Source organism: Muscardinus avellanarius, assembly GCF_963383645.1.
Source record: "Muscardinus avellanarius genome assembly, chromosome: X".
Classification (NCBI taxonomy): Eukaryota; Metazoa; Chordata; class Mammalia; order Rodentia; family Gliridae; genus Muscardinus; species Muscardinus avellanarius.
In genome coordinates, this window is record NC_137792.1 from 34466493 (window position 1) to 34492517 (window position 26025).

General features: G+C 39.7%; 1 protein-coding gene across 2 annotated transcripts in view; it reads left to right on the top strand.

The window, feature by feature from the left end:
* The window catches only part of USP9X (ubiquitin specific peptidase 9 X-linked), a gene marked incomplete at both ends in the record, with an annotated part of 110365 nt that overhangs the window by 48481 nt on the left and 35859 nt on the right, over positions 1-26025 (top strand). For both annotated transcript variants that reach the window (XM_080719370.1, XM_080719371.1), the window contains 10 exons: positions 2544-2639; positions 3352-3563; positions 6793-7033; positions 7579-7728; positions 8927-9047; positions 17350-17480; positions 17686-17964; positions 20712-20837; positions 22154-22279; positions 25089-25255. In XM_080719370.1, coding sequence (XP_080575496.1) covers positions 2544-2639; positions 3352-3563; positions 6793-7033; positions 7579-7728; positions 8927-9047; positions 17350-17480; positions 17686-17964; positions 20712-20837; positions 22154-22279; positions 25089-25255 — 1649 coding nt within the window. The remainder of the gene's footprint in view (positions 1-2543; positions 2640-3351; positions 3564-6792; positions 7034-7578; positions 7729-8926; positions 9048-17349; positions 17481-17685; positions 17965-20711; positions 20838-22153; positions 22280-25088; positions 25256-26025) is intronic.

Genomic DNA, 26025 nt, shown 5'->3' on the forward strand with positions numbered 1-26025 from the left:
AAGTTAAATCTCCCCACCCCAGTTCTCATTCAGTGTAAATCTGTTTCTACCTCTTGTGAGTTTGGGGTTATTATACACTTATCACTAAAAAGAGGACAAGAGGCCAGGCATGGTGGTGCACACTTGTAATCCTAGCGCTTGGGAGACTGAGACAGGAGGATCACACAGGTTCGAAGCCAGCCTCATCTACTTAGGCTCAGAACAACTTAGTGAGACCCTGTTTTCCAAATGAAATATAAAAATAGTTCTGGGAGGCTGGGCGTGGTGGCGCATGCTTGTAATCCCAGCATTCGGGAGGCTGAGACCAGAGGATCAGGGTTCGCGGACAGCCTCAGCTACTTAGTGAGGCCCTCTGCAACTCATTGAAACCTGGTTGCAAAATAAAGAATAAAAAATAGGGCAGGGGCTGTAGCTCGAAGGTTCAATGCCCCTGGGTTCCATCCCCAAACCCGCAAAAGAAAAACAAAACAAAAAACACATAGTTCTGGAGTATTGCCCGGAGGTAGAAAAGACCCTGGGTTCCACTCCCAGTACTAAATATATATATATATTAGAGGAACTCAGGAGCATTCTACCTCTGAGCTACACCCCCAGCCCTATTTTTTATTCTGTGTTTTGAAACAGGGTCTCACTGAGTTGCAAAGGGCTTCACTAAGTAGTTGAAGCTGTCCATGAATCCAGATCCTCCTGTCTCCGCTTCCCAAATGCTGGGATTACAAGCATGTGCCACCACGCCCAGCTAGGAACTTTATTTAGAAGGGACTATGACTGTGTACTTTATTGGTACTGTTTAACCTGTGATATACTTGGGGAAGTGTAATATCCATTTAAGATGAATCTTTTCATTTTTTATATAGTGTTCATGTATTTATTACTGTATTTGAAATCTGACCTGAGACCAGGCATAGTGGCACACATTTGTAATCCCAGTACTTGGGAAGCTGAGACAGAAAGATGGCAGATTTGAGGTCACACTCGGCAACTTAGTAAGAACCTATCTGAAAATAAAAGGAACCAGGTGCAGTGGAGCATGCCTATTATCCCAGCACTAGGGAAGCTGAGAAATAAGCCTGCAGGTTTGAGGCCAGCCTTAGCTATTTAGTGAGACCCTATTTCAAAATAAAATGTAGAGTAGGTCTAGGATGTGACTCATGGTTAGAATGTTCCTATAAATAAATAACAAATCCCCAGTGCCACACACACACACACACACAAATAATAATAATAATAATAATATAATAATAATAATAATAATAATAATAATAAAAGGGCAGCGGTGTTAGCTCAGTGGTAAAGCACCTCTAGGTTCAAATCATTCCGTTGACTAAAACATCCATCTTTTTTTTTTTGTGGTGGTACTGGGGGTGGAACCCAGAGGCTTTCTACAACTCCAGGCTATACTCCCAGACTTTTTTTTTATATATATATTTTATATTTTATTTGGACAAAGGGTCTCACTAAGTTGCTGAGAACCTCACTGAGTAGCTGGGGCTGGCTTCAAACCTGTGTGATCCTCCTGTCTCAGCCTCCCAAGTGCAGGGATTACAAGCGTGCGCCACCACGCCCAGCTAAAAATATCCATCGTATTAGCAGTTTATATTGCTTCTTAGGTTTCTATTAAATATTTTTATGCAAACCATAAAGTGTCGAATATGGCATTTGTGTATTTAAAAACTGAGTGATTGACCATTTTTTAACAGCAAAAAGCATTAGGGGAGCCGGGTGTGGTGGCACCATCTTGAAATCCCAATACTTGGGAGGCTGAAACAGGAGGATCACGGCCACCCTCAGCAACTTGTGAGGCCCTGCAACTTAGTGAGACCCTGTTTCAAAATAAAGAATAAAATAAGGCTAGGGGTATAGCTTGAAGGTAGAATGCCCCTGGGATCAATTCCCAATACCAAAAAAAAAGCATTAGGGTATAGCGCATGCTTAGCATATTAGCATGGGGAAGTCCCTGAATTCAATCCTCAGCACACACACAAAAACTTAGCAATAGAAACACTTTTCAAAAATCAAACTCTATTGAATAGCCCCTAAAATGTCCAGTTGTTTGAACAAAGAAAGCCTGTGTTTTTCTCTTGTTCTTCAATGTCCACATACTTTATCTCTTTACCCTCCCCTCTTAAAGGTGTCAGCCTGGAAACATCTCCTTTAAGCCTTCGGATTTGGGATGAACTACATCCTAAGGATTAGAATTGGGGGTGGAAGGGACTGGATTTGCTTTTTACATTAAAATGTATTTTAGGAAGTTTTGTACTTCCTTCCAAATAATTGGAATTCTTCCTGTAATGCCTCACATATTGGTTGTAAAGATGTTAAATTACAAGGTTAAATAATAATGGTTAATGCCTTTTTTATACTTAGTAAGATGTTTTATTTTTAAACAAATTGCTTTATTCAAACATTTTTTATCACCTGAATTTTACTTGATTATCAAAGTCAGCTTAATTATTGAATAGTGTACCAAAAATAACTGCATTGAGATTTAACTCTCAACTTACATATTTGAGGACTAACACTTAATAATCTTCTGCACCTAGGTTGTGATTCAGAGTAATGATGATATTGCCAGCAGAGCTATAGATCTCCTTAAAGAGATATACACAAACCTTGGTCCACGACTACAAGTCAATCAGGTGAGGATCATGTGTATTAAAACTTTGAAATAAACTGAATACAGTAACACTAGCCTGTAATCCCACCTGTGTGGGAGGCTGAGGCAGGAGGATTGCAAGTTCAAGGCCAGCCTGGCAATTTTGTAAGATCCTATCTTAAAAGGGGGCCAGGAATATAGCTCAGAGATAAAGTGCTTCCCTATCATGTACAAGGCCTTGGGTTCCAGCCCCAGTACAAAAATTACAAAATTCCACATAATAGAATTCCAGTTCACTACATATCTTGAAATAATTCTTACCTTTTTATTGGTGCATTGTAGTTATACATCTTAATGGAGTACATGCACTCATTGCCCAATTAGCCCTTACCCAATTCCTCCCACCTCCCTCCTTCTCATGTTTGGCTTAGTGATTTACTTTGATATGTTTGTTAATGAACATTAGAGAATTTTTTCTCTCCCCCCGTCCCATCCCCTCAGGTCACCTTGTTTGTTCATCTATAGTATTCTCTTCTTTAAAAGAATTTTTTACTATCTTGTTTATCCTTGTTAACTTAAGTAGCACTAGCTTCTTTTTAAGAAACTTGGTCTGTGTTATCAGTATAGACTATACGTAAATATTACTAAGAACTACTTTTACATTCACTATTGCTATCTCTAATTAGAGTACTGTTGTCTTAATTTTTGCATTTCTGAGCAACTTAAACTGTCTTTATTTGACCCTTTATTTCTAGGTGGTGATCCATGAAGATTTCATTCAGTCTTGTTTTGACCGCTTGAAAGCCTCTTATGACACGTTGTGTGTATTGGATGGTGACAAAGACAGTATTAATTGTGCAAGACAGGAAGCTGTTAGAATGGTTCGAGTATTAACTGTTTTGAGGGAATATATAAATGAATGTGACAGTGATTACCATGAGGAAAGAACAATTCTACCTATGTCGAGGTTTGTAAATAACTGATAAGCTGGGGCTACTTCATAATTATTTGGTGTTTTCCAAACTAATTTGATTTTTAAAAAGATGCATATAGGTAAAAGAATTGGGAAAGTGCTCTTTTTTGAAAATGTTAGTGTCTTGGTCTTTAAAAATTATTTGCTTAAGCTAGGCATGGTCACACAAGTTTGTACTCTCAATATTTAGGCGGCTGAGACAGGAGGATCACAGGTTCGTGGCCAGCCTCAGCTAATTAGTGAGGCTCTTTGAGACTCAGTGAGACCCTGTTTCAAAATAAAGAAAAGCCAGGCATGGTGGCGCATGCTTGTAATCCCAGCATTTGGGCTGAGATCTGAGGATCGCGGTTCGCGGACAGCCTCAGGTACTTAGTGAGGCCCTCTGCAACTCAGTGAGACCCTGTTTCAAAATAAAGAATAAAACATTGGGTAGGGGGTGTAGCTCAGAGTTCCATCCTCAGACCCTCCTCCCTCAAAAAAAGAAAAAAGAAATAGGGCTGGGGGTATGGCTCGTGGGGGTATGGCTCGGAGGTAGAACACCCCTGGGTTCTAGCACACCAGCTATTCCAGAGGCTAAAGCAAGAGTATCATGAAGTCAAGGCCAGTCTGAGCAACATAGCAAAATCCAGTCCTTTTTTTTTTTTTTTTTTTTGGTGGTGGTGGTGGTACTGGGGATGGAACCCAGGGGCCTTCTACCTCCGGGCTATACTCCCAGACCTATTTTTTATATTTATTTTAAATTTGGAAACCGGGTCTCTTAAGCCAGCAGAGGCTGGCTTCGAACCTGCCTGGTCCCCCTGTCTCAGCCTCCCATAAAACCCAGTCTTTTTTTTGTGGGTCTGGGGATGGAATCCAGGGGCATCATTGTACCTCTGAGCTACACCCTGGTATTAACAGTCAGGTGCTCTCATGCCTGGCTACATTTGAAGTATCTTTATTTTGATGTTGTTTCTATTGTTTAAAAAGTAATATAGTCAGATTGGGGGATAATTGGAAAGAACTCTTCTTTTTCCTCCAGTACTGGGGTTGAATCCCAAGGTCCTCTACTACTAAGTTATATCCCCAGCCCTATTTATTGTCTATTTTGAGACATTCTTTAAGTTGCCAAGGCTGGCATTGAACTTGCCATCATCCTCCCTTGACCTCCTGAGTCACTGCGGTATTATAAGTGTGGGCCACAATGCCCAGATAGAACTCTTAAAAGCTTTCTTGACAGGAACAGATATTGTAGTAAGAAATATTTTTTCGCCGGGCGTGGTGCGCACGCTTGTAATCCCTGCACTTTGAAGGCAGAGACAGGAGGATCGCACAGGTTTGAAGCCAGCCTTGCTGGCTTAAGAGACCCTGTTTCAAATAGGTCTGGGAGTGCAGCCCAGAGGTAGAAGGGCATCCAGGAACCCCAGTACCACAAAAAAAAAAAAAGAAATTTTTTCTTTTCTTGGGGGAGAGGAAGGGGTGTCCTGGAGACTGAACCCAGAGGCTTTCTACCTCCAAGCTATACCCCCAGCCCAATTTTATTTCTTATCTGGAAACAATCTCACTGGTCTGCTACAAGTCTCACTACGTTGGCAAGGCAGCATTTATCTTAAAGCTTCACTATTTAGTAATTCACATGATATAGTTCAGGGATGTTTATGAAAGTGTCTTTTTTTTGTGGTACTGGGGTTCCTGGAAGCCCTTCTACCTCCGGGCTACACTCCCAGACCTATTTTTACATTTTTATTTGGAAACAGGGTCTCCTAAGCCAGAGCGCGCTTCGAACCTGCGCGATCCTCCTGTCTCTGCCTCCCAAGCGCAGGGATTACAAGCGTGTGCCACCACGCCCGGCAAGTGTCATCTTTTTTAAAAAAATTATTTTTGTTGATGCTGAATTATATAAAGTTGCTCCTTTAGTATGATTTTGTTTTTTATCTTAATAAAGATAATATACTAATGTAAATGCTATTTTGGAGTGAATTTTGATCTTACGGGTTTCTCAGGAAAAATGTTTATCAGATTTTTTTGTGGGTGGGGGAGTATAGGAGAAAAAATTGAGGGGCATTCTGCCTCCGAGCTATTCTCCCAGCACTAATTTATTTTGAAATAGGGTCTAAGTTGCAGAGTGCCTCACTAAGTTGCTAAGGCTAGCCACAAGCCTTTGATTCTCCTGTCTCAACCTCCTAAATTCTGAGATTACAAACATGGGCTATTACACCCATCTAGCATTATTATTGCTAATCTCGAAAAGTTTGTCTTTCATATTTACAAAGCCTTAGTGAGTTGGATTTTTACAGCATAAAGTGAAGTGTACTAAATGAGTGGCACATGCCTGTAATCCTGTGCATACCTATAATCCCAGTACTTGGGAGGCTCAGACAAGTGTAGCACAGGTTTGCGGACAGCCTCAGCTACTTAGTGAGGCACTCTATAACTTAGATCCTGTTTTAAAATAAAGAATAAAAAAAATAGGGCAGGGGGTGTAGCTCGGAGGTCAAATGCCCCTGGGTTCCATCCCCAGACCCGCAAAAATAAATAAATAAATATAATAAAAATAATAAATTAGCCGGGTGTGGTGGTGCATGCTTATAATCCCAGTACTTGGGAGGCTGAGACAGATGTATTACAGGTTTGTAGCCAGCTTCAGCAACTTGTGAGGCCCTCCACAATTTAGTGAGACTCTATTTCAAAATAAGAAATAAAATAGGGCTGGGGGTATAACTCGGAGGTAGAATGCCCCTGGGCTTAATCCCCAGTACCACAATAATTAAATAAATAATTAATTAAAAGGGCTAGGGGTATAGTTTGGAGGCAGACCATCTCTGGGTTCAATCTCCAGTACCACACACACAAAGAAAGCAGATAATTGTGTGCATGGATGTCACTATCACTATGAACTACATTATTATGTGAGATTATTATTGTACCAATAAAAATATAAAAAATGAAATTAAATTGTTTTGGTAGTGACTTTGTTAATATAATCATTGTTTATGTTTATAAGTATATACAAATACATTTTTATTATATTTAATAGTTTTGAATATATAAAAAATATTAAATATCATTTGTAGTTAAAAGGAGCAATCAATTTTTCTTCTCTAGATACTAAAAACATTAAGTATCTTTAAGTCATTTTCTTTTTTTTAATAAGAAAATACTGAATGTCATTGAATTTCCAGCTTTATTTTGCCACAAGATTTGAAAGTCTATTGAATCTGATGTCTTCCTTTTTTTCCCCCACCAGAGCTTTCCGTGGGAAACATCTTTCTTTTATAGTTCGATTTCCAAACCAGGGCAGACAGGTAGATGACTTGGAGGTATGGTCTCATACAAATGATACAATTGGTTCAGTTCGACGATGTATTCTCAACCGAATTAAAGCCAATGTAGCCCATACAAAAATTGAGCTCTTTGTGGGCGGTGAGCTGATAGATCCTGGAGATGATAGAAAGTTGATTGGACAGTTGAACCTAAAAGATAAATCGGTGAGTAAAGTATATATAGTTACTAAGGTTTTTGTTTGGTGGTTTTTTTTTTTTTTTTTTTTTTTTAGTGGTACTGGGGATGGAACCCAGAGGCTTTCTACCTCCAGGTTATACTCCCAGACCTATTTTATATATTTTATTTGGAAACAGGGTCTCACTAAGTTGCTGAGAGCCTCACTAAGTAGCCGAGGCTGGCTTCGAACCTGTGCGATCCTCCTGTCTCAGCCTCCCAAGTGTGGGGATTACAAGCATGCGCCACCACGCCCGGCTTAGTTACCAAACTTTATCAAAACCAAGCCTAAAACTGTTTCTTCAGTAAATGCTGATTGACTATTGGTTATAACACTAACTAAAACATCCCCACAATTAAGATGTATTAGAATAAAGGGTTTATAAAAACAAAACTAAATATGTAAGTAAGAATACTATTAAATTTATTTTTGAAAGTATAGCATGTTTTGGGGGGGATTTTGTTGGTATGTAACTAGGCTCATGGTTTGTTTTGTGTTTGTCTTTGATACTAAAAAATAGTCTATCATTTTCAGCTAATTACAGCCAAGCTTACACAAATAAGTTCCAATATGCCTTCAAGCCCTGATAGTTCTTCTGATTCCTCAACTGGATCTCCTGGAAACCATGGTAACCATTACAGCGATGGTCCTAATCCAGAAGTAGAAAGCTGTTTGCCTGGAGTGGTGAGTAGATGCAGTTGGGAACTACTGTATAGAAGGCATTTTACTATGAGAATTTTTAAAAAGTGTATCAGGAACCGGGCGTGGTAGTGCATGCTTGTAATCCTAGTATTTAGGAGGCTGAAACAGAACGATCACAGGTTTGCGGCCAGCCTCAGCTACTTAGTGAGGCCCTCTACAACTTAAGGAGACCCTGTTTCAAAATAATAAAAAAATAGGGCTGGAGGTGTAGCCCAGAGGTAGAGTGCCCCTGTTTTCAATGCCCAGCACCACAAAAAGAAAGTATATTCGTATTTTTCCTGAGGAGTTTATAGTTTAATGAGGCAAAATATCAAGTAACTACACAATCATCAGCTTCAGAATGGATTAATCTGAAAGGTAATTATTACACAGTTGAAATGTAACCCAAAACTTGTATATAAATAGTGTGGCTATGTTTACATAGAAGTAATTTATTAAAATTTAAATGTAACACATGAATATATAAATTTAGAAACGTGCCATTTTTCTAATGCCAATTATATTTTGCATTTGTATTGGAGCGTGGATGCTTCCTTTCAATTTTTTTATATAGACAACATCTGTAATCTTTCTCAGGTTCTGAATAAAACACCTTGTATCCAAAGAAACAATCCACTCCTTTTCGCCAATCCCCATAAAAATTTTAGTGGCTGCAATAACACCAGCCATTCCAGTGTCAGAATAATCTTGCTCCCTACAATGGGTGGATTAGGGATGTAGGTAGTAAGTATGGTAGACTTTTGTGTGTTCAGTTTCAGTTGCGTGTATATGAGAATTTTGTGTGTGGTGCTGCAAATGGAAGCCAAAGGCTTTCTACCTTCGGGTAACACTCCCAGACCTATTTGGTATTTTATTTGGAAACAGGGTCTCACAAAGTAGCTGAGGCTGGCTTCGAACCTGCACAGTCCTCGTGTCTCAGCCCCCCAAGTACTGGGATTACAAGCATATGCCATACCAGCTGCCGGCTGAGAAAAAATTTAATAGAACAGTGAAAAAGCTATCACAGAAATTACTGGAGATGTCTTAGACATATGTTCAGTCTGCATTATAAAGGGTTATTAAATGTGAGAAGATGTAGAGGGCAATTTCTGAGTAGAAATGAGATAAGCAAAGTATGGAGATAAGCAATCTTATTAGAGATTTAATTTATATGTAATTATATTGTGTGTTTATATTCTAGATAATGTCACTACACCCCAGATACATCTCTTTTCTTTGGCAAGTTGCAGACTTAGGTAGCAGCCTAAATATGCCACCTCTTAGAGATGGAGCAAGAGTGCTTATGAAGCTTATGCCACCAGGTAAGCATTTTAAATGAAGGTAAAGTATATACTGGACAAAACAGGGATATTTTAACAAATTCTATTTCTCAATGAATCATTCATCAAGGATTGACAAACTAGAGCACATAGGCTCATGTTTATAATCTCAGTACTTGGAAGGCTGAGACAGGAGGATCTCAGGTTTGTGGCCAGCTTCAGCTACTTAGGTGAGGCCCTCCACAACTAAGACCCCGTTTCAAAATGGAAAAAATAGGGCGGGGGTGTGGCTTGGAGGTAGAATGCCCCTGGGTTTAATCTCCAGTACCACCAAAAAAAACTGGCTCTTTACAGAGAATATTTGCCTACACTTGTCCTCTTATATAGATCATGTGCCATCTTCAGAATTGTTGCTTTTTTTCTGATGAAATTTACCTTGCTAGAAGAGAGCCTCACTAAATTGCTGAGGTCCTCACTAAGTTACTAAGGCTCACCACAAACCTGTGACCTTCTTTACCATCCTCCCAAGTACTGGGATTACAGATGTTCGCCGCCACACTTGACTGGAAGCCTGTCTGCTTATATGCATTTGATTCATTTGTGTCTTCCCAAGTACTTGGCATTAAATTCTTAGTTTTGTTAGATTCATTGAAATTAAATTTTTAGAGTCCCTCTTCATTTCCTACTTGCCCCCTTAAAACTCCTGGTTCAGCCAGGCATGGTGGCTCACGCTTGTAGTCCCGCGCTTGGGAGGCTGAGACAGGAGGATCACACAGGTTCAAGGCCAGCCTCAGCTACTTAGTGAGGCTCTCAGCAACTTAGTGAGACCCTGTTTCCAAATAAAGTATAAAATCGGTCTGGGAGTATAGCCCGGAGGTAGAAAGCCTCTTGGGTTCCACCCCTAGTACCACCAAATAAATAAATTAATTTAAAAATAAATAATTAAAAAAAAAACTCCTGGTTCAGCTAACGCAACCAATGATATTCCATCCTCTCTGAGCCTTCTGTAGTTTGACCACTCTCTAGTGTTGCTTTCACTTGTTTTTATGACCTTCTGAGCTTATGTTTTTATGTATTTTTTTATTTTATTTTATTTTTGGGGGTGGTACTGGGGATGGAACCCAGGGGCCTTCTACCTCCAGGCTACACTCCCAGGCCTCTTTTATATTTTATTTGGAAATAGGGTCTCTTAAGCCAGAAGAGGCTGGCTTCGAACCTGCGCGATCCTCCTGTCTCAGCCTCCCAAGCGCAGGGATTACAAGCATGCGCCACCACGCCCGGCCTGAGCTTATGTTTTTATACTCATTTTAGTAGAGCTTGAGGATAAAACATTGTTGATAAGTACAGTCCTATATGGCCTACATAATATTTGGGGGGGCAGTATTGGAGATTGAACCTGGGAGCATTCTACCTCTGAGCGATACCCCCAGCCCTATATTTATCTTTTTATTTTATTTTATTTTTATTATTTATTTATTTATTTTATGGGTCTGGGGATGGAACCCAGGGGCATTCGATCTCTGAGCTACACCCTCTGCCTTATTTTTTATTCTTTATTTTGAAACAGGGTCTCGGTTGCGGAGGGCCTCACTAAGTAGCTGAGGCTGGCCATGAACCGCTCTCCTCCGGTCTCAGCCTCTCAAATGTTTGTATTACAAGCGTGTGCCACATGCCCGGCTTCCCAGCCCTATTTTTTATTCTTTATTTTGAAATAGAGTCTCATTAAGTTGTGGAGGTCCTCACTAAGTAGCTGAGGCTGGCCACGAACCCAGATCCTCCTGTCTCAGCCTTTCAAGTACTGGGATTACAAGCTTGTGCCACAACTCCCAGCTGGTCTAGATACTTTTTTAAATGGTCTTGTGCTTCTGAAGTTGCTGCATTTTTCTAAAGTAAGCAGCCTGTTGGCTTTCTTTTCTTTATTTCTCTTCTTATGGGGTAGAATCAGTTTACTAAATATTAGATTCTCAGCAAGGCTTCTCAATTTTATTCAGTTTTGATCATTGTTACATTGATAATTACCTCCAAATCAATTGTGGCATTATGTATGCAGATTCAACCTTCACCTTTTAAAACACCCCCTATAGAATTCTGATCTTGTTATTTGATCCTTATTCCACCAGATGGCACAAGTGAGCTCTTGCCAGGAAGTTCAGGCAGGAAACTTAATGCTGCTTGCTTTTTGTTGGGGGGGGTGGGGGGGGCTTACAAATTAAAAAGCCAGTCCTGGTGGCACATGCTTGTAATCCCAGTACTTGAGAGGCTGAGACTGGAGAATTGCAGGTTCGTGGACAGCCTCAGCTACTTAGTGCCAGCCCTCCACAACTTAGTGAGAACCTGTTTTAAAATAAAGAATAAGCCAGGTGTAGTGGTGCATGCTTATAATCCCAGCATTCAAGAGGCTGAGACAGGAGGATCGTGGTTTGTGGAGAGCCTCAGCTACTGCTTAGTGTAACCCTTTGCAAAACTCAGACCTTGTTTCAAAATAAAGAATAAAAAATCAAGCAGGGGTTGTAGATCCAGGTAGAATTCCCCTGGGTTCAATCCCTAGCACCACACACACAAAAAAATAGAATAAAATGGGGCTGGGGGTGTAGTTCAAAGGTAGAATGCCCTTAGGTCTACTCCTCAGTGCCATGAAAAAAATGTCTTCATAGCCGGCCGTGGCGGCGCACGCAGGCTTGTAATCCCTGCGCTTGGGAGGCAGAGACAGGAAGATTGTGCTGGTTCGAAGTCAGCCTCGCTGGTTTAAGAGACCCTGTTTCCAAATAAAAATATAAAATAGGTCTGGGAGTGTAGCCCGAAGATAGAAGGGTTTCCAGGAACCCCAGTACCACAAAAAAAAAAGTATTCAATACAAATCATAGTATCTCTTAAAAACACTAGTTTTAATTATATTACTCGAATATATTTACTCAAACTCTTGTTTCTCGTTTTTTCTATGTAGCCTCAGACATGAGTCGTCTTAGGTGGATTTTTTTTGTAGCTTTTTTTTGGGGGGGGGTGGAACCCAGGGGCATTTGACCTCCAAGCTACACCCCCTGCCCTATTTTTTATTCTTTATTTTGAAAACGGGTCTCACTGAGTTGCACAAGGCCTCACTAAGTAGCTGAGGCTGTCCACGAACCGCAATCTTCCGGTCTCGGCCTCCCGAATGCTGGGATTACAAGCGTGCGCCACCACACCCAGCTTGCTTTTGTTTTTTATACCACACACACACCCCTTGTTTTTTACTCCATCTTTCATTAAGGATTTAAGGATTATTTTTATTTTGGGCACTAGGGATTGAACCCAGAGGCATTCTGTGTCCAAGTTATACTCCAGCCCGATTTTATTTCTTATTTGGAAACAGGGTCTCACTAGGTTGTTGAGAGGCTTGCTAAGTTGCTGAGACTGGCTTTGAACCTCATTCAGGATATTTTGAAACCTCTTGAGACACTCTAATTAGAGCATGGTGCCATGCATGGTGGCACACGCTTGTAATCCCAGTTGTTTGGGAGACTAAGACAGGAGTATCTCACAGGTTCAAAGCCAGCCTCAGCTACTTAGTGAGGCTCTCAGCAACTTAGTGAGACCCTGTTTCCAAATAAAATATAAAATAGGGCTGGAAGTATAGCCCAAAGGTAGAAAATCCCTAGGTTCCACCCCTAGTACTACACACACACACACACACACACACACACACACACACAGAATAAATGAATAAATAAATATGGCATGGTTTGTCTTTAATGAGTAATTTGACAGTCTATGTAAAGTCTTGAACTTTAGGTCCAAGTTCTTAATGCTTACAGGGTTTTTTTTTTGGGGGGGGGTGCTGGGGATTGAACCCAGAAGCAGTCTACCTCTGAGCTATGCCTTCAGCCTTATTTTTTTATTCTTTTCTTTTGAAACAGGGTCTCAATAAAGTTATGAAGGGCCTTGAGAAGCTGAGGCTGGCCTTCTGTCTCAGCTACCCAAGTAGTGGGATCACAAGCATGCACTACCACACCTGGCTTACTTACAGGATTTTTTTTGTGTCTGTGTATGTGGTACCAGGAATGGAAACCAGTGGCTTTCTACCTCCAGGCTATACTCTCAGACCTTTTTTTTTCTTTTTTTTTAAACAAGGTCTCACTAAGTTTCTGAGCGCCTCATTTAAGTACCTGAGCTTGGCTTCAAACCTGTGCGATCCTCCTGTCTCAGCCTCCCAAGTTTTGAGATTATATGCATGTGCCACCATGCCTGGCTACTTATAGGATTTTTTTGGGGGGGGTGGTACTGGGGTTCCTGGAAACTCTTCTACCTCCAGGCTACACTCCCAGACCTATTTTATACTTTTTTATTTTTGGAAACAGGGTCTCTTAAGCCAGCGCGGCTGGCTTCGAACCTGCACGATCCTCCTGTCTCCACCTCCCAAGCGCGGGGATTACAAGCGTGTGCCACCATACCCAGCGTACTTACAGGATTTGTAATGATGAAATAATTGAAAGGATTCAGATTCTGTGGGTTTGTTTTTTGTTTTTTTGTTTTTTGGGGGGTTTTTTTTGGTTCTATGGGATGAACCCAGAGGCATTCTACCTCCAAGCTACAACCCCAGCTCTGTTATTTTTCATTCTTTATTTTGAAACAGGGTCTCGATGGGTTTGAGTCTCACTGCTCTTTGAGCCTGTCCTTGAACTTGTGATCCTCCTGTCGCAGCCTTCAAAGTACTATGGTTACAAGTGTTCACCATCACACCCAGCTTTTCTGGTATCTTTTGCTTATAGAAAAATGGGGGGAAACCTAAGTGCTCAAAAATGGGAAATGGTAAAATGGAAATATCAGCAAAGTTTGAATGGAAAGATAGGAGAGGAGGAAGGCTGATCTTGATTAATGAGGGTCTACATCTGAATATGTGTAAAATTATGAATATGATATGGTTAACCTGGACAACCATTGGTGGGAGGGGGGAAGGGAAAACGGGGGCGGGGGGCACCAAATAAAGTTTAAATGTATACCATTTATGTTCAATAAAAAAATTTGTTTAAAAAAAAATAAAATAAGCAACAAAAACACACCAAGAAGGTTTTTTAGAGCTTGGCTTATAAGCATGTGCCACCACGCCCAGCCTACTTACTTTTTTAAAAAAATATTTTACCATTCCCACCATTACCATGCTTTCATATTGCAATTGGGCCTGAATACTGTTCCTGACTTTTTAGATTTTTTTTTTTTTTAGGTTAAGGGATGGAACCCAGGGGCATTCTACCTCTGAGCTACACTCCCAACCCTATTTTATTTCTATTTTGAGACAGGGTTTTGCCAGGTTGATGAAAGTCACATTACTTGCGGAGGCTATCCTTGAACCTGCGATTCTTCTGTCTCAGCTTCCCAAGTACTAGAATTACAGACCTGTGTCACATAACTTCTTAGAATTTAATGCTGACAGGAACTGTCATCTAGATTAATCATTGTATTATCCTCAGCAGACAAGTCCATATGTTTTAGCTTGCAAGCAGGCTCTTCCTCACAGCCTGACTTTCAGTGCAACAGTAGTGGCTACTTGCTGTGGGTTCATCACCTATTTGGAGCTGGGATGTTATACGTATGCTTTTTCCTAATTCACAGTTCTTATTAACCATCTTAGATAATAAATCTATAGGTGAGAAAGTGAAAAAAATGGCATGTCATTTTAAATCACCAGTAAAAATGTAAGAAATGAACTTTTAATAAAATGATACATTCACAACTATCTAACTATAAAAATAAAAACATTGTATTTTGTTACATATGAGAGCTATTTCCAGGCCTATAAAAAGAAAATTTGTAGCTGGGCATGGTGGCACACGCTTGTAATCCCAGCATTCGGGAGGCTTGAGACCTGGAGGATCGCGGTTCGTGGACAGCCTCAGCTACTTAGTGAGGCCCTCTGCAACTCAGTGAGAACCGGTTTCAAAATAAAGAATAAAAAGTAGGGCAGGGGGTGTAGCTCGGAGGTCGCATGCTCCCTGGGTTCCATCCCCAAACCCACAAAAAAAAAGAAAAGAAAATTTGTAGTAATTTGAGTTACTTTTTTCTTTCTTTCTTTCTTTCTTTTTTTTCCTTTGATGGTACTGGGTTCCTGGAAACCCTTCTACCTCCGGGCTACACTCCAAAACATCTATTTTTTATATTTTTATTTGGAAACAGGGTCTCTTAAAGCCAGCAAGGTTGGCTCCTAACCTGTACTATCCTCCTGTCTCCACCTCCCAAGCACGGGGATTACAAGCGTGCGCCACCACACCCACCCAGCCTCAATCTTATTTTCTATGTGGCTTTTTAATCATAGGGCAATTACCTTAGAAATGACTTGATTATAACTTTCTAAAGATAATTGAGTATTTTTAGGTTTTTTGTTTGTTTGTTTGTTTGTTTTGGGGTGGTACTGGGGTTCCTGGAAGCCCTTCTACCTCCGGGCTACACTCCCAGACCTATTTTTTATATATATATTTATATATATATATTTTTTTTTTTGGAAACAGGGTCTCTTAAGCCAGCGAGGCTGGCTTCAAACCTGCGTGATCCTCCTGTCCCCGCCTCCCAAGCCTGGGGATTATAAGCATGCGCCAGCACGCCCGGCTATTTATAGTTTTTATATTGTTTTGTTGTTTGCTTTTGTGGTACTAGAAATTGAACCCAGAGGCATTCTGCTTCAGCTACACACCCCAGACCGATTTTATTTCTTATTTGGAAACAGAGTCTTACTGTGTTGCTGAGAGCCTCCCTACTTGCTGAGGCTGTCCTGAACTATAATTCTTCTTTCTCAGCCTCCCAAGTACAGAGATCAGAGACATGTATTACCACACCTGGCTGACTATTCTTAGTTTGAGTGGTAGCATATACTTAGTAGCAGATACTTAATTATACTGTAGGATTATCATTTTTAAACTTTTTTTGCTGTAGTTTAAAAGAAAAAGATGGTTTTGTTTGGGTTTTTGGGGGGAGGTCTATGTATTGGGGATTGAACCAGGGCAGTTTACCTCCAAGCTATACCCCCAGCCCTATTTTTTATTTTATTTGTTTATTTTTCAGTACTGAGATAGAATCCAGACATTCTATCTCCCAGCTACACTTCCAGCCCTATTATTCTTTATTTTGAAACAGGTTCTCACTAAACTGTGGAGGGCCTCACTAAGTAGATGAGGCTAGCCATGAGCCAACAATCCTCTTGTCTTAGCCTCCTAAATGCTGAGATTACAAGCGTGCGCCACCACACCTAACCTTTTCTTTTTATTTTTAATTTTTTTGGTGGTGGTACTGGAATGTGGAACCCAGGGGCTTTTCTAATCCTAGGCTATACTCCCAAACCTATTTTATATTTTATTTGGAACCAGGGTCTCACTAAATTGCTGAGAGCCTCACTAAGTAGCTGAGGCTGGTTTCGAACCTGTGTGATCCTTCTGTCTCAGCCTCTCAAGTGCTCAGATTATAAGCGTGCACCACCACGCCTGGCCTATTTTTTTTTCTTTTGAAACAAGGTCTCACTAGGTTCCTGAGAGTTTTACTACCTTCAGAGGGTATCCTCACACCTGTGTTCCTCTTGTTTCACCCTCCCAAGTACTGGGATTTCAAGCATGCACTACCATTCTTGCCTGAAAAAGATGTCTTAATAATATGAGAAAAGGGAAAAAGGGAGGAGCATTATGCACTATTTATTTCTCTTTTTGCTTTTTAGGGTTCAGTTACTTGGATACCACTAAGTGTCTCAGTGATAAAACCTAGTTAGTATATAGTGTTATGGGGGGACAAACAGAAGTTGACAGGAAGAGATTATAATTTTCTTTTTGGTTATATTCAATCAGAACTACTTGCTTCTAAAATGTATTATATTTTTTCAGTCTCCATTTGCTCAGGAAAGCATGTTGACTGGAGGCCTCTGAGTGGAGATGGCTTGCTTTGTGTTTAAGCTAACTGATGAGAAGGCCCTGGTTAGTGGTTGGGTTATTTCTTTGCTTTAAATAAATCAAGGTCGAGCCAGGCATGGTGATGCATGCTTGTAATCCCCACACTTGGGAGGCTGCGACAGAAGGATCCCCCAAATTCGACGCCAGCCTCAGCTACCTAGTGAGGCTCTCAGCAACTTATTGATACCCTTTTTTCAAATAAAATATAAAATAAGTCTGGGAGAATGGCCCAGAGGTAGAAAGCCTCTGGGTTCCATGCCAGTACCACAAAAAATAAATTAAATAAATAATAAATAAATCCAGGTTTGGTATATCTTAAAAAGTTTGAGCCTCTGGTCCCATTGAATTAATACTCTGTTTATGAAATAGTCTTCAAATATGAGAAGTAAAATATCAACATGTGAATTATGTTTTGTTTCAGACCATGTTTCTCTTTCTTACAGATAGTACAACAATAGAAAAATTAAGAGCTATTTGTTTAGACCACGCCAAACTTGGAGAAAGCAGCCTTAGTCCATCTCTTGACTCACTTTTCTTTGGTCCTTCAGCCTCACAAGTGCTATACCTAACAGAGGTTGGTTTTGTCCTTTTGAAATTATTCCATGTTCTTTCAGTTTCACCCTTCATATATATTCATGTAAAGAATGTGAATAGGACTGTAATGGGTTATTTTGGAAATGGTCAGGATTTTCTTAGCAATGACGGTAGGAGAGGTAGAAGTCATTATTTTTTTAAGAAACCTTTTAATCCAGTCTTTCATGTCTTCCTTTGTTTTCCAGGTAGTCTATGCCTTGTTAATGCCTGCTGGTGCACCTCTGGCTGATGACTCCTCTGATTTTCAGTTTCACTTCTTGAAAAGTGGTGGTCTACCCCTTGTCCTGAGTATGCTAACCAGAAATAACTTCCTACCAAATGCAGATATGGAAACTCGAAGGGGTGCCTACCTCAATGCTCTTAAAATAGCCAAACTGTTGCTAACTGCCATTGGCTATGGCCACGTTCGGGCTGTGGCAGAAGCTTGTCAGCCAGGTGTCGAAGGCGTGAATCCCTTGACAACGGTAATACAGAATTTTTAAAAATCTTTATAATACTAGATAGTAAAGTTAAGGTTAAACTTCTCAGCAACTGTTAGGTATACAGTTCAGGATTGACTCAATCTTTCTTAGAGATCTTTTAAAGAAGTTTTTTCCTCTACTAAACTATATAGTAAAAGTACCAATGTAGCCAACTGTAGTGACACATTCCTGTAATCTCAAGACTAGGAAGACTGAGACAGGAGAATCACAGGTTTGAGGCCAGCCTCAGTGATTTATTGAGACCATGTTTCAAAATAAAGGCAGAGGATTTAACTCAGTGGTATGAGTATCTCTTTGTTCAATCTCCCAATACCTCCCACACACACACAAGTGCTCTGCTAGTCACTTGACTATACTAATTTGAAAGGGTAGTTTCTCTCAGCTTACATACTGCTTGAATTCCAGTTATTTTAAGTCTAACAAAAGCTCCATGCAAAGAAAGAAATTTCTTACTTTAGAAATGACTAAGCCAGTAGTTCAGGGGGCTGGGGTGTAGCTCAGAGGTAAAATATCCCTGAGTTCAATCCCCAGTGCAAAAAAGAAGCAATTACTTAGGTCTCAGTTGGGGAAGGTTTTGGTGGTTGTTTTTTTTTTTTTTTTTGTGTGTGTGTGTGTGTGTGTGTGTGTGTGTGTGTGTGTGTGTGGTACTGGGGCTACAGCCTAGGAGTATTCTACCTCTAAGCTACACCACCAGGCCTGTTTATTCTTTATTTTGATACAAGGTCTCACTGAGTTGCAAAGGTCTTCACTAAGTAGTTGACACTGTCCTCAAACCGCAATCCTCCTGTCTCAGTCTCCCAGATGCTGGGATTACAAGAATGTACCACCACACCCGGCTAATTGGGGAAGGTTTTAATGTTAATTATGATATCGCACACAGTTTTTTTTGTTTGTTTTTTGTTTTTTGGGTTTTTTTGGTGGTACTGGGGTTCTGGAAGCCCTTCTACCTCCAGGCTACACTCCCAGACCTATTTTATATTTTTATTTGGAAACAGGGTCTCTTAAGCTAGCAAGGCTGGCTTCGTACCTGCGCAATCCTCCCATCTCCACCTCCCAAGCGCGGGGATTACAAGCGTGCACCACCACGCCCGGCCAGTGTATGTATGTGTGTGTGTGTATATATATATATATATATATATGTATATAATTTTTTTAATACTAGCAATTGAACCTGAGGAATTCTACCTCCAAGCTACACCTTTAGCCTGATTTTATATCTTTATTTGGAAAAAGGGTCTTACTAAGGTTCTGAGAGCCTTGCTGTGTTGCTGAGGCTGGCTTTGAACCTGTGATCCTTTATCAGCCTTCCAAGTACTAGCATTATAAGGGTGGGCATCATACCCTGCATCATAGTTTTAGATATGATAATATTGTTGTTGTATTTGAAAGAAAGAGACCTTATATTTCTGAAATAATTGCTGAAATGTTTACAGATGAAATTATGTGATACCCGGGATTTGTCTAAAAATAATCCTGAGATGGGGACAGGATGGAAAGTTAAAGGGAATAGTTTTTTCCCATTAAAGTAGTTTTTACATGCTTTTTAAACATATTTTTATTAGGGCAGAAGTAGGGTTCTTTTTTTTTTCCCATAATGCCTGACACAGGTGCTTAATGAAGTACTTAAAACAATCAGACTTTTTTTTTTTTTACCTTTTCTGCAATCTCTTCTCCCTTTTTACTTTTTTTTGCCTCCATTCTCGAGCTCACAGCCAGTAGGGAGCTAACTGCAAAATTAGTTTTATAGGAATCTTTCAAATGATGTAGAAATATTTACAATTCATAGTTAGAACTCAGATGCAGTTCAAATCGCTTGGTTAACCTTAAAATTAACCTGTTCTTTATCATAGAGTTAAGACCTTGGTTATATTATTTTGTAAAAACACTACTATAAGCCAGGCATGGTTGTGCACACTTAAAATCCCAGTATTCAGGAGGCTGAAACTGGAGGATCATGTTTTGTGGACAGCCTCAGCTACTTAATGAGGCCTGTAGCTTGTTGAATGCCCCCTGGGTTTTATCTCCAGTACCACAAAAACAAAAAATAAAACACTGCTATCTTGTTCTTCTTTTTATATTCCTTTATTGTTCTCCTGTGGGGTTTTTTTTGTTGTTTGTTTGTTTTTGTTTTTCTTTTGTGTATGTGTGTGTCATATTACCCCAGGGGCGTTCTACCTCTAAGCTATATCCCCAGCCCTGTTTTTTATTCTTTATTTTGAAACATCTCACTAAGTTGGAGAGGGCCTCACAAAGTAGCTGAGGCTAGCCACAAATCTGTGATTCTCAGCCTCCCAAGTACTAGTATTATAAGCATATGCTACCACACCCAGCTGATTTTTCTTTTTTTTTTTTTTTAAGCAGAATTTGGTGACAGTGGAGAATGCCAACAGGGTCTGTCCAGGGTCATGTGTATAAAAGATGTGTAATGTTTCACTGAGTTTCTAGATAAGGTTGGACTCAGTCTGTTCAGTTTATCATTTATAATATGTAAGTTAAGCTGAGCCTAGTAGTAAAGATAGAAATTGGATTGATCTAGAATGGAGATTTGCAGAAAGTATGTGGGACTTAAAACTCAAGAAAGAGGCAGCCTACACCTTGTTGGCAATGTGAAGTACATTTTATATAAGTTGCCACAGGTTCTAAGGAATTTCAAGAATGTTCAAGGATAGAGGTGCAAATGATTGTATCTGATTATATATAAATTATTTATTCAAAATAACTTTTTCCAGGTCAACCAGGTTACTCATGATCAAGCAGTGGTGCTACAAAGTGCCCTTCAAAGCATTCCTAACCCATCATCTGAGTGCATGCTTCGAAATGTGTCAGTTCGTCTTGCCCAGCAGATATCTGATGAGGTTAGTATTATAAGGGTTATATGGTATATGGTTTTTATGTTACATTCTAAGGGTTACTTATTATAAGCACAATTTTAATCTCTTTTTTTTCTCTCTTTTGTGGTACTGGGGATGGAACCCAGTTGCATTCTACCTCTGAGCTACACCCCCTGCCCTATTTTTGTTTTTTATTCTTTATTTTCAAACAGGGTCTTACTACGTTGCAGAGAGCTTCACTAAGTAGCTGAGACTGTCCGCAAACTGCGATCCTCCAGTCTCAGCCTCCTGAATGCTTGGATTACAAGCATGCGTCACCATGGTTGGCTCCACAATTTTATTTTATTTTATTTTATTTTTTATTTTATTTTCTTTTTTGGTAGTACTGGGCTTCCCGGGGAACCCTTCTACCTCTGGGCTATACTCTCAGACCTATTATTTGTTTGTTTTTTGGAAACAGGATCTCTAACGCCAAGGCTGGCTTCCAACCTTGAGCAATCCTCCTGTCTCCGCCTCCCAAGCGCGGGGATTACAAGCATGCGCCACCATGCCCAGCCACAATTTTAATTTTTTGACCCACTCATTTTACTCACTCTCAGTTTAAAGTTCTCTTAATATCAATCTTGTCCTTAATATTATTACTTTAGCATCCTTCTAAAAGACAGAGTTCAGTGGATGGTGACGAATGCATACTTGAAATCGTTGCACAGAATTTATGTGGGGTTTGGGGTATTGGGAAGCAAATTGTGGGCCTCACACCTGCATCCTTAAGACTCAGAATATTTCTTTCACTCTGTGTGCCCCTTTGTAGTTCCTTCTTTGCTCTTGCTCTGTTCCCTCTGATCTTTTTGTCCCGATATAGTTTTATTTTCTAGAATTTTCACTAAGAATCATACCTTTAATAATTACATATCCTGTCTGTATGAGCAGTTCATTCATTCCTTATGGTTGCTGAATAGTATCCCACTATGAATATTCCACATTTTGTTTCTCTCTATGCTGGGGTTGGTTTTCCTTTTGGTTGTGCATAAAGATGCTTTGGATGTTCTGAACATGCGTTTGTATGAACATAGGATTTTACTTGGATATGAACTGAGAGTGCAATACTTGTCATCTTTGTAGTCTTAAGATTTTCACAAAAATAGTGCAGAGCCCCACTACCTATCTGGAGAGTATATTTTATGATATTGATGTTTAAACAAAAAAAAGGCAAAAAGATCCTAAAGTCAAGGATACTACTTTATATGGCAACTCCTATTTTCTTTATAAGGAGAACTTTTTTTGGTAATTATTTCATTCTAATATTCTATTAATAGTTTTAACTACTCACTATCTTGCAGGCCTCAAGATATATGCCTGATATTTGTGTGATCAGAGCTATACAAAAAATTATCTGGGCGTCAGGATGTGGAGCATTACAGCTAGTATTTAGCCCAAATGAAGAAATCACTAAAATTTATGAGAAGGTAAGAATTGTGATGGACACATTCCTTTTAAATAATTATTGCTAATTGTGTATATATAGATAAATTTGTATTATGTTGACTATCTTTAAAACTTTAATCATTCTCATCCTAATGGTTGGAAATGAACTGGTAGGTATCCTTGAGAATTCATTAAAATTTTGCTTTGAAAATACTTAATCCTGCCGGACGTGGTGGCGCACGCTTGTAATCCCTACGCTTGGGAGGCTGAGACAGGAGGATCACACAGGTTCGAAGCCAGCCTCAGCTACTCAGGCTCTCAGCAACTTAGTGAGACCCTGTTTCCAAATAAAATAGAAAATAGGTCTGGGAGTATAGCCCGGATGTAGAAAGCCTGTGGGTTCTACCCCCAGTGCCACAAAAAAAAAAAAAAAAAAAAAAAACAATCCTGGCCGGGCGTGGTGGCGCATGCTTGTAATCCCAGCACTTGGGAGGCTAAGTCAGAAGGATCACACAGGTTCGAAGCCAGCCTCAGCTACTTAGTAAGGCTCTCAGCAACTTAGACCATGTTTCCAAATAAAATAGAAAATAGATCTGGGTATATAGCCCAGAGGTAGAAAAGCCCCTTGGTCTGGGTTCCACCCCCAGTACCAGAAAAAAACAAAAAGAAAATACTTAATCCTGCCATGAGGCTGCTTTTCTAATGGGTCTATGTTTATCTGTTTATTTCAGTCAGATAAAATTGTCTCATTAAATTTACTTCCTTTTATTCTCTTCCTTTGCCTTTTTTTTTTCAGTACTTGGGATTGAATCACTCCAATGAGCTGCATCACTAGCCTTTTTATCTTATTTTAAAAGAGGGTCTGGATAAGTTGCTGAAGCTTACCTCAAAATTATCCTCCTCTACAACTCAGTGAGACTCTGTTTTAAAATAAAGAATAAAAAATAGGACTGGATGTGTAGCTCTGAGGTAGAATACTTCTGGGTTCCATCCCCAGTACCACCAAAATTTTTTTAAATTATTTTGCAGCCTTCTGAATAACAAAGATTACTTGTAACATGTGCCATCACTGCTTGATTTTCTTAAAACTGAAAAGTAGAGAACATACCAGTCAGTTAGGTATTATCCCTGACCTTCTGTTAAAATAATATACAGAAGAAAGCTCTGCTTTTCTCTTTATATTCTGTCATGTGTATGTGGTCCTGATAGGTAGGCACTGCTGCGTAGTTTGAAGGACAAACTGACTTCTCCGAACTTTTCAGGCATGGTAGTTTCCCTTTTGTAATCAACACATAACACTCATTGGCCTCATTACTTTATTGATTCCCCATAGTATCTCTCGGGTACAGTCCTGAGTATTCAGCAAATATTGGAGTGTCTATTCTACTTCAGACATGTACTATAATTAATATTGCTTTTTTTGTCTGTGTGGGTCTGGGGATGGAACCCAGGGGTATTCACCCTCAGGTATACCCCCTGCCCTATTTTTTATTCTTTGCTTTGAAACAGGTTCTCACGGAGTTGCAGAAGGCCTCACTAAGTAGCTGAGGCTGTCCGCGAATCATGATCCTCCGGTCTCAGCTTCCTAAATGCTGGGATTACAAGTGTGCGCCACCACACCGGCCAAAATATTGCTTTTTAATGAATAAAGTCACATAAGCATAATTTAGGCTATAAAAATCTTTGAATACCTTGCTCAACAATTGTCCAAGACAGTTAATATTGAATAAAATGGCACAGTGGGCAAACCTCGATGATGGACCCTGTCAAAAGTACCTAACTGCTGTGCTAGAGTGATTCTTGAAGGACAAATAGTTTTTGGTACAGAAATACACTCATGTGAGCCAGGTGACACATGCCCATAATCCCAATACTTGGGAGGCTGAGACAAGAAGATTGCAGGTTTGAGGCTTGCTTTGCCAACTTAGGGAGACCCTATTTCAGAATCAGAAAGACTAGCGGTGTAGCTCAAAAGTAGAATGCTCTTGGGTTCAATCCCCAGCACCAGAAACAAAATTAAAGAAATGGTAATTTTATTCCTTTTCTAGTGATTTAGTACTTTCTGGTGAGGACTGGTTCTCACTTGTAAAACATATCGAGCAGCCAGGCATGGTGGCACATGCTTGTAATCCCTACGCTTGGGAGGTGGAGACAGGAGAATCGCGCAGGTTCAAAGCCAGCCACGCTGGCATAAGAGACCCTGTTTCCAAATTTCAAAAAGTATAAAAATAGGCATGGGAGTGTAGCCTGGAGGTAGAAGGATTTCCAGGAACCCTAGTACCACCAAAGGAAGGAAAAAAAAAAACGAGCATAAAATGAAAAAAAGAAATACACAGCTCTCAAAAGGTCTTTAGGAGCCTAAAGGACAAAGAATGAGATTGTATATGAATTATGTTTTTTTTGTTTGTTTGTTTTTTTGCGGGTCTGGGGATGGAACCCAGGGGCATTTGACCTCCGGGCTACACCCCCTGCCCTATTTTTTATTCTTTATTTTGAAACCGGGTCTCACTGAGTTGCAGAGGGCCTCACTAAGTAGCTGAGGCTGTCTGCGAACCGCAATCCTCCAGGTCTCAGCCTCCCGAATGCTGGGATTACAAGCGTGTGCCACCACGCCCGGCGTGAATTATGTTTCTTCACCCCTTTTGGAGACAGAAAACTACTGGAGTTAGACTCCATTTTTCTATTATAGTTTCTAGACTATTCCTGTGGGGCCTCACGAATTCCAGGTAAGGAGACTGAGGTCAGCCATATGGTTTAAGCAAGTAGGTTAAGTTTTAAGCAGTAACTTAGAGTCTCATGAGATTTTTCTTGAGTGCTTCTCTATGTAATTTCCTCATTATAATTTTACAGACCAATGCAGGCAATGAGCCAGACTTGGAAGATGAGCAGGTTTGCTGTGAAGCATTGGAAGTGATGACATTATGCTTTGCCTTGATTCCAACAGCCTTAGATGCTCTCAGTAAAGAGAAGGCTTGGCAGACTTTTATTATTGACTTACTATTGCACTGTCATAGCAAGTAAGTGTCTTTAATTTTATGAAACTATACAAGCAGGAATGAATTGATTTATGTTGGCAAACTATCATAAATCCAATAGTTTCTATGGCACTTTGGTGTTGGAAAAAATTTTATGTAACAGTGTTTTTGCTTAACTTTGATTTTAGTCCCTACAAAATGCCAACATTCTCAAAGTACTGATTAATTTTTCTGCTTGTAGCATTCAGTGTCACCTGAGAGGTATATATATCAGATTTAAATAGGATATTGGCTTCCTGTCTTAGATTCCTAGTTTTCTTTAGTCAAACTTAATTTGATGTAAAATTCATTAGACAGTGTTACTATAGGAACTTTTACATTTTACACTGGGATAAAGATCATATTAGCCCCCATTTTCAAGAGTCAGTAACAATTTTATTGCAAGCTTTTTTTTATATAGTCAATTAGATTTGTAGAAACTATTTTTCCCTCCCTTTTATGTCAATCTGATCCTGACCTTCATATATTAAAGTAAATTTGTAAAACTAGTGTCATGATTATATGTAATCTGTTATTTTGTGAAAAAGTAGAACATTTTCACTGTATTATTTAGTCACATGTCCATGAGTAATGAGAAAATGAGCTGATGAAAGCTTTAGTGTAAAGTCAAAATAAGCAATTTGCTGAAATGAAGGCTAGTGATCAATAAAGCTGAAAAAATGTATATGATGTAATTATGTAGTTTCAATCTTCTCCCTTTTGAGAAGGTTCTAAAATAACAGTGTCTTGAATGGGAATGTTTATTATTTTCA